Here is a 13,184-nt window from a genome sequence, read left to right as displayed (position 1 = left end):
GTACTGTGCAAAAATGGTGATGCAATTTCTCATGTGTATGTGAATGATATGATACTGGAAGTATGTATTCGCAGTATAATAAATGTTTTTATACTATAAAGTGAAGTATTTTAACAGTTTCTCATTTTTGCATTTTACCCCATGAAATTGCATCTCCAGTGGTGCTCAAGTGTGTAAAACCCCTCTGGCTTCGGGGGGCTTTGCCCCCTCGACCCCCACCGGGGCCTTGCCCCTGCACCCAACCAGGGGCCCTTGAGCGGGCCCCTGGACCCCCCGCCGCAACAGGCGAGAGCTCCGCTTGCTTCGCTCGCTCCGCTTCGCAATTTCATTGCCTTGGTTTTTTTTTCAAAAAGCACCAATCGCACCCCTGCCTATTGTTGGACGAAGCAAGATTACAACTGAAACTTTTAACTTGTAACTTGTGAAGGTATTTTATGAAATATTATTGATTTATAGAGTGAGCATTGTACGCAATGTTTAAGGGTTCTTGCCTCCGGTGCATGAGGTCCCAGGTTCAGTCCCCAGCGATGGCGACTTGCTGTAGGATTGACTTGATGAATTCGATCAGCAACATGTGAAATCTCAATTCAAACTTTCACTGTCCCCATGGTACATTTGAAATTGGGTAACTTGCCCTGAGAGTGTTCCGTCTTTCAAAAGGGATGTTAAGCCCTTGGTCCCTTATAAAAAAAGCCACACATGTAGCTCGTATTCTGTTTTTGAAGATGTTAACCCCTGAAGTACTGGTTCTGTTTGAATATATTCACAGAATGATGTGCACCATGCTGGAGGAAGTAATCCGATTCTTGTATCCTCGTATTCTCATACGACAAAGGTTACATTCAGTAAGAGAAGATATTAATAATGCAGATGTCCATGTTCATATAAATGGTGTTAATATTAAGAGGGTGCAAGAGAGCAAACACCTTGGTGTTATTATTGATGATACTTTGTCTTGGAACCAACAAATTGATACTGTGCGTAAAAAAGCTCTCAAAGGAATGTTCATGCTAAAAAATGTAGATCTAATTTCCTCATTGAAGATATTTTGAAGATGGTTTATAATTCAATTGTTCTGCCTCATCTAGAATATTGTAACATTGTTTGGGGAAATTGTGGTATTTCTGTAGCAAAACGTCTACAAATTATCCAAAACAGGGCTGCACGTATAATTTGTAATGCTAAATGGGACACATCTAGTAATATAGTTCTTGATCAACTTGGTTGGAAACCAGTTTCAAATAGGCAGCAGTACAATTGTTCTGTTTTAACATATAAGATTTTGAATAACTTGTCACCTCCGTATTTAACTCACATATTTTCAATTCCAGAGAATCATTACAACTTTCGCCAGAGTAAATTTAATGTTAAGATCCCTCAACCGAGGACAGATTATAAGAAACGTAGTTTATCATATAGAGGTGGAATCATCTGGAACAATTTAGATGAAACTATTCAAAAATCCATGACCTTACATATTTTCAAAAATAATGCTAAAAGTGTATATTTTTAACTGTTGTTTAAATCTATCAATTTTATGATGATGTAAATTTTATTTGTACTTTGTTTATTAATATTTTGTATGTTATGTTATGTCATGGCCCCAAGGAAGAACAACTTTGTTGATTTGGGCCTCCGTGGTGAAATAAAGCTTCCTATCCTATCCTATCCTATCCTACAAAATTCGCATTGTACCCCAATAGATATTATATTAATTATTATAAGCTGCCCTTTTGGAGGCTTTCTTGGAGTTTAGAGTTGTAGTCGATCCAGCAATCCAAGCCAATAAAAATGTAACTGAATATAGATATCAAGATGAAATTTATTAACAGTTTCGTGAAATGAGATCTTTCATTGCGATATGATAAGAATACACTCAGTTTGTTATTTTGCAGTTGACCTTTGGAGTGTGCAAAAATGTGAAACATTATTAGTTCAACTTAGTGTGTTACATTAATATACACTGTGGAGATACAACCACTGTCAGTTGTATTACCCAATCAACTGTTGAAAATATCTCTGTTTTGTTGTGTTTTATTGTTGCATTGCTACAAACTTCATTTTAAATTGACTGAAAGAATAATAAGAGGCACACAAATAATCAAATTTTATTGCTACTAAATATTAACTTAAGTACTTTCTTTGTTGATTTGAAAAGAACTACAGTGTAGCTAGAATCACCAATACTAGCAGCATATAAGTGACTTTGGTGTAATGTTTGAAAGTTAAATCTAATTTTACAGCTTAGGCCCAAATTGGAAAGCTAATTTCACAGGGAAAGACAACAGGCCAGATAGTAATATGAGTAGGTTTTATATTTCACCATGAAAGCATGTATATGAATTAGTAGGTTTACAACTGGTATTTACTGGTCAGTCTACTGGTCAACTGTGGCTTTAAGTGATTAAGTTTAAACTAATTCTGATATTTACTTGTTTGCTTGACAGCACATTTGTAGGTCAGCTACACTGTCTGGTGGTCCTGAGATCTATGGCAGATCAGGCTTGGATTATTTCTTTTCAGGTAAGTGTGTATTAAGATTTGGATTTATTTCATGCAAAAGCAAATTACTGAGGAATGGATTTTAGCTAATGGCACTGTCATTTATTTGCAGAAAATCTGACAAATCAGATCAGATTTGTGCATTTTTCATGTATTGTTGAGCTATACTATGCAACCAACCACCTATAAGCTATTCCTACAATTCCTGAAGCTGCCAATTATTTTTATATTGCTGTGAGCCAATGTTTTAGCTGTAACCTATATCATATGCATAAGCCTATTCCTGTTGAGACATGACCTTAATCGCCCATTCAGGGGGATGTAGATTTCAAATGGGGTTACCTGGATAGGTGACTCCATTTGAAATCTGCACCCCCTGTGTAGGAGATTGTTTAAGATGAGCAAGATTATGCAAACCATAGTTATGTGCAAAATTGGATATGATTTTGAATGCACGTTAGACTGATACTGATTACACTTTAAGGCAAAACAGTACATGTCTCAAACCGGGTCTCAAAGCTGCCTCACATGTTTGTTTTGCTTAAAACTGTGGTCCTTATTTGTCTCGTAGAAATTGACCAATTAATTTTTTGTGTAAAAATTATGTTATAAGTATTGTAAAGAATTTTGTGGTTTTACTGATTTACTCAGCTCATCTAGACTTTAAGGGAGGGGGGCTAATATAAATGGCAGGTGGATGATGGTAGTGGTATAAAATTGTTAACAGTAATAAAATAGCCTCATGTAAATGTGAAGTCGCTTAGACCATAGATCCACAAACATGTGTTTACTAAAATCGTGTTTGAAATCCTTTTCAAATGTAGTCTTCGCGTAGTATGTGTGTGACATCAAGCGTGTGCATAGGACCTTTGTGCAAATTGTACGCGCTGGGTGCTAAGTAATGTGCATAATTTGTAAAAAGCATGTGGCAAAACATTTGAGCTTATCATAAAATCACATCAGAATAGAGATTTGTTTTATCAGTCATCCTCTGATAAAGCTACTGTTAACACTAAACTTTGTTCAACACGTAATTGTTTAGACTCATAACGTCATTGGTGATATAAGCAACTAGATGGGTCTACATGTAACCACTTGGGTGAATTATTTGCTTTGTTGAGTCAACAATAATATTTATTACTGTTGTTTATATGTTGGGTCATGAACTGTTGGGCATATGATAAATGGCATGTATGTGTCTGCCTCTATATGTAGCAATATTTGGTCCTTACTCCTTCACATGAACATTATGTATGAAACTGGAAGAATGTCCCTCAGTTTCACCAAAAATTGTAAATCTGAAATACAGAGGTTGTCATATACACTAACCAGTGCTGTATCAGTTTCAGCTTTACCCAACCCATTTTATTCCTCATGTACATGTATGTCAAATTTTACAGAGACATAAGTTTTTAGGCATTTGCTTGATTCAGGCCAAATTTCTGCACTTTTATTGTTTTCAGCCCACTTTGAGGCATTTTTATAGCCCAAATCCGTGTGCTTTTTCCGACAAAGTCTCTTCAGGCCACTTTCATCTCTGATTTTATTAGGCAAAATCAAACTGCAGTTGATAATCATGTTCTTTTACAGTTTAAATGTTAAACTTGTGAACATTGTCCTCATTTTGCTGGTTGGATATGTTGTTTTCACAACACTTGTCAAACACACACCTCTATAATTTACAAGTTGAAGGAAATGGGAATTGACAATATATTGAGTAAATTATGTTAGCCAAAACCTATAATTGATTCTAGCAAATCAAATATAGCCCTCCCTCAAAACTATTATTGTGCAAGCAATCAGTTCCTTTGTTATTTCAATTTTAAGTATAATTTAAGCAGTCACTCTGCTCCACTTACATACTTGGATACATGGATAGCTAGGTGGGAATTGTAGATGGTAAAGACATGTTGAAATTCAGATTCAGATGTATTGACAATCTCACCATATTTCTGAAATCTTTCATGATCTTAAATGATCAGATACATGCAGCGATCGAATTCGACGGTATCGCATCGCAAAATGCGATGCAATTTCCATCAACTGCTATGCACTTTTCCAAAATGCATAGCTAAAAGTGCTATACTGCTATGCAAACATGTGTTTTGCATAGCACAAACTGCGATGCAAAAAAATTGGCTGAATTCGAACCCTGAATACATGTACAACCTAAGATACAAAACTACTCATGTTATCAGAACTTATAATTTCCATTTTGACTATCTTTTTTCTCCATAGGTGGGGGTAGTCTTGGAAATGACTCTGCATCTGAAGAGGATTTACCACCACCCAGACCTCCACCAAGGTAAGAATAAACTCACAAAATAATATTGTTACATGTAGTGCACCAAATTTTGATCATGTTTAAAGGAACACTCCGGCAATCACAACATTATGCCTTATATGTTAGAAAAATAATTTTCAAGCATAGATCATGTGATGTGGTTTTATTTAAAACAAACTCATATTGACCATAAAACAGCCATCTCTCACCACACGATATTCAAAATTCCCACCAAAATTGACTGTGGCAATGAAGTCCCAGTAACACAATGAAGGCTGACAACAATTGAGCACAAATAACCATGACGTCATTGCCATAGACAATTTCGGACAATTGTTGAGAGCCGGCTGGTATAATTTTTTTTATGGTCAATATGAGTTTGTTTTAAATAAAACCATGTGATTTGTGCTTGATAATTGTTTTTTTGTCATATAAGGCATAATGCTGTGATTGCTGGAGTGTTCCTTTAAATAGTTATTGTTTGTTTACTTTGTTATCTAATACTACACTATTTTGCACAAAGATCTTTTGCACTGGTCAACTGCTTGTCCTGATCATAGTGTTTGAAAAGCGCAATATTATTTCTCTTTTAGAGCTCATATTGAAATACCCTACCACGTTTTCACACAGAAAGAAGGCAGGATTCCCCTCGCTAAGCGCGCGCCTCAGGAAAGCTCGGTCATAAAACGGATGGATTATATGCATCAGTGATACACCCTGCCCAGGATTTTAACAAAAGAAGGCTAGCACAGGAAAGCTGCAGGATGGCGCACACCTTCCTGTGTAAGGGAATTTCAATATGAGCCCTTATTCATGTACAAACAACATGTTCTGAATATAAAATTGTAATAAGTAAACAATAAAATAAGTTGTCTTTATGTAACAATTCCATAAAACAGACTTTATGCCTAAATATTAATTTGCAGCAATGAGTGGCCATTGTTTGACAGATTTCGAGGGCAAGACATCAAACTCCTTAAGATGCTGTCTGTAGGCTGTATTTCAGATCTGATGGTTGAAAACAAGAAGGTCAAGTTTGGAATGAAGTAAGTAGCATTTTGTTTGATTTCAGAATTTCTTTCTTCTAAAATTTGTATCTATAGATTCATTCATTTGATCAGTACAGTGTTATCATGTTTTGTCAAGTGAAATCATGTTCTTTGATTTGACCTAAGAGGTCATAAAAGTCAATTTGGATGGTAAAAGTATGTATACATTCTATTTCACATCAAATGACCAATTCAATTCCCTTGCCTGCAATTAAACAATCCATCATCAGGATGTTATTGTACAATTTTATTTATTAGCATTTACAAATGAGAACATGGATTTCTAGCTATTTCTCAAGATTTTCTTAAAAGTTGTAAATATATGGAACCTGGTTGTGCATTGTACATCATGTGTTGAATTCACAATTTGTGTGAACCAAATAAACTCTCACAAGGTATGATTATCTGTCTGCTGTGCAGCTAGTTCATCAACTATATAAAAATGTGAACACTTTTACAGGTACATATAAATATAGGCCAGTCAAATTAAGGAAAATCAGGGCTTAACCCACCACTAATTGTAACAGAAACCATTTAATCACCATTCATTTCAGAAAAGTATATTAAAGAAAATATCAAAAGTCCCCAAAAGTCCAAGAAGTGGAACAGTGTCTAATTTGCATAAATCCAAAATGGCCGCTTATGCAGGGGTGAAATTTCAAAGTTGGTCAAATCTGATTTAACACCATTTTCTGTTACAATTAGTGGTGGGTGATTTTTAATTTGATTGGCCTAATGGTACACATCCGCTGCAATGTTTTGCAAATTGTTTGATAGCTAAATGTGTTTTGAATGATTTTAAAGTAACCAAGTAAATGTGTTTTTCACCCTTTGTAGTGTGTCATCATCAGAGAAGGTTGACAAGGAGCACCGTTATGCTGATTTCAGTCTTCTGTCTGTACCCTATCCTGGTTGTGAATTCTTCAGAGATTATAGGGATAATGGCTTCAATGCAGAAGGCATGCAGTTTGATTGGAGTCAGGTATTCAATGAAAGGCCATTTGTGACATGATCTGGTCCAATTGGAGCAAAGTCTGCAAAAATGCAGTTGAGATGTAGACCAAAAAAAAAGATCTCAACATCAGTAAGCATAGGTACTGAGCAAGTGTGAAATGGCAATGACTTTGGTCTGAGTGGATCAAATCAGGTCATATTTTTTAACTCAGCTAAACTCATTTCAACTGGGAGAGCAACATGGTGCAGCGTTTGTTCCCTCCCCTTGCACCACTGAGTCCCAGATTCAAGCCCTGGCTGTACCCAAGGACAGTATTTGTATGGTTTGCTCTTGCCTTCAAAATTAGTGATTATTTGGTTTGATTTATCAAACTTGTGTTTATGTGCTCCTAAGCTGCAAAGTCCCTGAGTTGTTGTTAAATGGTTTGTGAAATGACATGGGGCCATAGTGGTCAGCAACAACCTGTAAAGTGTGCTGAGGCTTGTGGATCAACATTTAGGTGGTGTGTGCCTGTGCGTAGTGCACTATAAATCATTACATTTGCCCTTTTTTTAAAGTTGATTAATAGATTCTAAGATTAGACAACTAATCTCAACATTCTTGATATGTTGTTTCTTTGCAGGATTACGTAGATGCAGATTTTTCCATCCCAGAAAACATAGCAACAAGTACAGGCATTGACTGGAAGAGCTACAGGGTAAGTCGAGTGAATATGTTGCATGTCTTAATGGCAGCAGCAGTGACTATACATAAAATTACCAGTATCTCAATGTGTGTTTATACTGTACCATGTGTAGTTTGGTTTAACATCTAATTCCTATAGTATCACTTGTCAACATGAGAAATTTGTTCTTAACATATTTAGGAGATGCTGATTGAATCTCTAAGAATTTTATTGGAAGTTTGACAAACTTGTTAGTATGTATGTAGCATTTTGTTTCTGAAACTCCATTTACTGCTGTGATAAGCAACTTGACAAAAATGGGTTAAATTGTGCCTTGCTGACTGCATAAAATGCATTGGTTTTTCATGACTAATACATTACTGTTTTCTCTTGTACAGGGATGGGATCTAGTTCAACTCACACAAAATTTGATGAAGTTATTTCTACACATAGTTAAAGAAGGTGAGTAGTGAGGGGTGGTGATGTTAGGCTTAAAGGAAGTCTCCGGCAATCACAACATTCGTCCTTATATGTAAGAAAAATAATTATCAAGCACGAATCACGTTGTTTTATTTAAAACAAACTCATAGTGACCATAAAAACGAATAAAAACATCCGTCTCTCAATACGCGATATTCAAAATTCCCGGGTGCCAAAATTGTTGAGTGCAATGACGTCCCAGTAATACAATGAAGGCTGACGACAATCGAGCACAAGTAACCATTACGTCATTGCACTTAGACAATTTCGGGCGCGGAATTTTGAATATCGCGTGTTGAGAGCCGACTGTTTTATTCGCTTTTATGGTCAATATGAGTTTGTTTTAAATAAAACCATGTGATTCGTGGTTTGATAATTATTTTTCTAACATATAAGGCACAATGTTATGATTGCCGGAGACCCCCTTTAAGGTCCCTTCAAGTTTCAGCAATTCTTCTTGACAAGCTTTAGTTCCTAAAGAATTCTTTCCCTGTCCATGAATTGAACAGTTAACTAGTTTTCATACAGCCAAGAGCAATATATATATGTCCCAGATGGGGAATCAGATAACCATGGTCAGTCCAGCTTTTCAGAAAGAGACATTTGCCTGAGGCAGTTGGTTGTCAAATGTTGAAATTTATTTTGAAAGATAAAAATCAAGAACAATTTAAGGAAAAAGTTACAGTTACCATTTGATTCCAGGTATCGTAACTCTTAACAAGACTTTTTAGAATAAATCAAAATTTTCTTCCAAATTAAAAAATTATAAGAGTAATTGGTAGCACATTTTGTTTGACACAACTGGTCCAATTCACAATGTTACACATTGCATTGAATCACAATGGCTTAGTATGTTAGAAAACATGCAGTTTCTTAAGTTGTACTGTAGTCCATTCGACTCTCAAACAATGCAGTAGGCATGACCTACTGTAGATTACATTATTCATGTTTTGTGAGAGTTGACTGGGCCAAACTTCAGCTTTCAAAATTGCATTTGTTTCTTACATAATGAGCTATTGTCACTGAATGCAATGATATATGTGACATTGTAAAATTATAAGAATAATTGGTAGCACATTTTGTTTGACACAACTGGTCCAATTTACAATGTTGCACATTGCATTCAATCACAATGGCTTATTATGTATGAAAACGTGCAGTTTCTTAAGTTGTACTTAAGTCCATTCAACTCTCAAACAATGCAGTAGGCATGACCTAATGTAGATCACATTATTCATGTTTTGTGAGAGTTGACTGGACCAAAGTTCAGCTTTCAAAATTGTATATGTTCTTGCACAATGAGTTATTGTGACTGAATGCAATGATATGTGACATAGTAAAGAAGACCGGATGTGTAAAACAATATAGGCTACCAATAACATTTTTAATATTTTAAAGTTAATAAAATCTTAGTGGAACTTGGAACTTGTGAACACTTCCATGTGTGTAATTCATTTAGATTTGAAAGAAATATCTGAGTCTGAATCTGTAATTGTCAGTGGTGATGATTTAATTACTGTGCCAGAAAAATAAACAATAATGTGAATAAATGATTTGATTACTTAACTGTGCTTGAGGAACACATTCAAGATATCCAGCTTTGAAATGATTGAAGTTTGATATGATTTTATTTTGTTTCAAATATTTTGTTTTTCAGGTGATGTTGGTCTGTTAATACATTGTATATCAGGCTGGGATAGGACGCCTTTGTTCATCTCACTGCTTAGGTTAACATTGTGGGCCGTAAGTACAAGTTCATACATTAAAATATTGACTTTGATATTATACTATCCTAAGAAGTCAAACCAGATCAAGATTTTAAACTGAAGTATAGGAATAACAAAACAAAGATAGGCTTAGGTTTCTATACATGATTCACATGATTTTCCAAAATACAACACTAATTATGTATACATTTCACGTCAGAGCTGCTCATATTTTGAACAGTTTATCACCAATGATGAGAACTGATATGGAAAATAATGTCTTTGAGACAATTCAAAACAAATGTTCTCATTTTATGTTGAAATGTATAGCTTATGAATTCCTAATTGTGATTGCATTTTTTTTTGTATATCTTATATTGCATCACTTTTGTGTACTATTATACTTAATATTATATTATGTTTTGTATTGACTGAGAGAGCCTGCTTGGAAAGTAGTGCTGGTCACTGAAGTTGTTACCCTCAATAAAGAAAGAATAAACTAACTAACATGTTGAAAAATGTTGGATTTAGGGCAAGAAGCCTAAAGTGTGATGTGGTAAAGGGTACTCTTGACCATATTAAGAATATGCAGTATAGTATTTGTTTACTGCTTGTGCAAGAAAGGCATACCAGGGTGATGGTAGTTATAATAGGCAGGAAATATCAATAGAACAAAATGATATACCCATGTCATGCAAATTATTGTAGGTTTTACTAGAACTTTACATTCCCTCCCATCTTTCATTAATTTATCATATAAATACCCAGACATATAATGTTCACCTTATATATGCTTATTTTCAGGATGGAAAGGCCCACACCAACCTCAGTGCCAGTGAAATTCTATTTCTTACTGTGTCATATGATTGGCTACTATTTGGGTAAGTCATGCAGTCATGGGCAACCAGAAATATCCAATATGAACAAGTGCTTGTATATCTAATAAAAACACAGTGTACCTAATCATGAAGCACCTGATGCAGTCAATTATGTCATAAGCCTAAGGTCTTGGATTTGACTCCTTAATAACTTATCTATGGTCTCCCTAAACCTAATACTATAATATTGATGGCAAAGATGTTGATATATTGAAATTGAAACTGAAACTGAAACTGAAACTTGCTTGTTACAATCACTTTGTTTTACCATTTGCAAACAAAACCAAAAGTCAGGATGAAACAAATGCATGCCATGCCATGTATTTTTACAGTACATTAAGATTGTTATTTGAGGTATATTCCTGTGTTATAGGTGGGTTGTATTTTTTTAAATATAACTAGTTGATAATTTTTCCCTAAAGCACGCTTGAGATAAATAGAAAAAAAACAGTCTACAACTGAACATAATTTTTTTTTATTTGGATGTAAACAACTAACTGTTAGCCATGTAGTAGAATTGCTGCTTCAGGTTGCATTAGCATTGAAGTTATGTTAGGCAAATTCAACCTATAAATACAGCCCGAAATATATACTCACTCACACTGTATGGTACAAATATATGATTATGATCTATGTCATACAAGTAGTGATACTGTATACATGTGATACAGCATGGATGTTTGATTTATGGTGTGTTGTATTTTTCTTTCACTTTCAGTCACAATCTGTCAGACAGACTAGGGAAAGGCGAAGATGTAAGTGTAATATATCTCAAGAACAACGCAGCAATACTAGTTTTATGTGTGCATGAAAAACCCATGTGACATAGAAGACATGCTTGTGTCACTTGTAGTAATTTCATTGCACATTGTGTGTGAACCATTTTACGGTATTCTGTCGGTCGGACATCCGGGCTATCTCTAGTCTCGGGCCCAAACTGCATGTGGCTCACGGTTTGTTGTGAACAACAGAAACCGGCTGTGAAGGAGGCTACATAGCGATGTTGCTGGAGTGACCCTCAATTTCGGAAAAAACGACACTCGACCATTGAATTTAATTTTAAGTTTGTCAGTATATAAACGGTAAATCAAGTAAGTTTCTTTCACTCTGAAGACTTAGAAACGGTTGTTTGATTCCACTGACTATTTGCGATCGAAATTTACATAACACTAATGACAGAAATCATCAACAAAAATCGAATGTTTTCACTCGACCGTGAGTCGCATCATCAACCGGAAGTGACGTGGCACGGACCGACAGAATTCTATTAACTCATCGTTTACAGTGCTGACAACAAAAACATACATGTCACAAATTCTAGGGCATAGTGCCTATATGTTATATGTATTGGTGATCTGGTCAGCAAGTCACAGAGGTTGAGGCGTAGGGTTTATCATGTACACACGTTTCATGACTGTGTTTGACCTCCCATGTCATGTGTAATGAAATTGGGAACTACAGATATTATGAACACAATGGTTAATTTTATTAAACAATGAGTAAGTTGTTCACCATAATTGAGGGGGCACTGTACTTGCTCAGTCCACCACTTGCCAAAATGAAACAAAGTTTTACTTTATCGATGGATATGGTATGTGTCCATTCAGAATGTGATTAATTTTTTTGTTTGATGCTTACAATGCTTTTTAATCTTACAGATATTTTTCTTCTGCTTCAATTTTCTGAAACATATCACATCAGAGGAATTCTCAGTAGTAAAAAGAAGGTAGGTTAGACCAAATGTATGTTAGACCAAATGATTTTTTAATTGCCTCTAATAAATGAGAACTTAAGCTTAATTCCCAACACAGTTCAATAGCAGAAATGATTAACAAAGTGCTCACACAGTGTCTCTTATTTTCAATATTACCTAGATTTTTGTCTGCAATTTACTGCGTGGTAGGCTCTCTAATTATTCAATCTATCAAAATTGAAGGCAATGTTTTCTCATCTGATATTTTGGCGATATCCCACACAGATCCTTTAAGGCCTCAAAAATGATTTAGTTCACCTCCTGAGAGTTGTTACAAATTGATGAGCGAGGAAATTCAATGACAGTATTTCAAGTATGACCACAGATAGTGTGTTTATTTTATTCAAAAAGACTGATTTCAATACAATTTTAGCCTCTTTAAGGGGTGGGGTGTGTCCGTGGTGGTGGGGGTTGTCATAAAAGTCATAAATTTTTTGTTGCCAAAATAGGGGGGTTGCAATTTTTTTGACGCTGACTTTGTGTAAATTTGGGACCCCCCTTCCGAAGAAAATACCAGCCCCCTTATGCTCAATATGGTGTTTATAAATGATAAATTGATGTGTGGAAGCACAAGTACATGTTTATTAATTATACCAAAAAAGACAACTTCATGCCATGAAAATAATTAATAGTTTGGTTACTGCTGCATAAATGTTAGGCATTGAATATTTTCAAATCCTGATTAAATATGTTGTGTTTCTCATCAGTTGCTGCAGAGGTAACAGGACAGTAAGCAGAACAGACTCTGAAACCTGCATGGATGCCATGGTGCTATTAGGTAAGAAGCCTTATGAAGGGATTTATAGGTACACAACACACAAATCAAAAGTTTAGTCAACTACTACAGGGTGTCCCAGAAATGATTAAAAGATGAAAATCCATTATTTCCAATACTTTTAGACTACGAATATCA

General features: G+C 35.3%; 1 protein-coding gene across 2 annotated transcripts in view; it reads left to right on the top strand.

The window, feature by feature from the left end:
* The window catches only part of LOC140148935 (phosphatidylinositol-3,5-bisphosphate 3-phosphatase MTMR14-like), a 34,303-nt gene that overhangs the window by 11,821 nt on the left and 9,298 nt on the right, over positions 1–13,184 (top strand). For both annotated transcript variants that reach the window (XM_072171047.1, XM_072171046.1), the window contains exons 5-15: positions 2,448–2,523; positions 4,741–4,807; positions 5,713–5,832; positions 6,673–6,817; positions 7,413–7,487; positions 7,853–7,916; positions 9,592–9,677; positions 10,445–10,521; positions 11,237–11,273; positions 12,177–12,244; positions 12,979–13,049. In XM_072171047.1, the coding sequence (XP_072027148.1) occupies positions 2,448–2,523; positions 4,741–4,807; positions 5,713–5,832; positions 6,673–6,817; positions 7,413–7,487; positions 7,853–7,916; positions 9,592–9,677; positions 10,445–10,521; positions 11,237–11,273; positions 12,177–12,244; positions 12,979–13,049 (886 nt within the window). The remainder of the gene's footprint in view (positions 1–2,447; positions 2,524–4,740; positions 4,808–5,712; positions 5,833–6,672; positions 6,818–7,412; positions 7,488–7,852; positions 7,917–9,591; positions 9,678–10,444; positions 10,522–11,236; positions 11,274–12,176; positions 12,245–12,978; positions 13,050–13,184) is intronic.

This window comes from Amphiura filiformis, chromosome 3, assembly GCF_039555335.1.
Source record: "Amphiura filiformis chromosome 3, Afil_fr2py, whole genome shotgun sequence".
Lineage (NCBI taxonomy): Eukaryota > Metazoa > Echinodermata > Ophiuroidea > Amphilepidida > Amphiuridae > Amphiura > Amphiura filiformis.
This window is presented reverse-complemented; position numbering and strand designations above follow the sequence as displayed.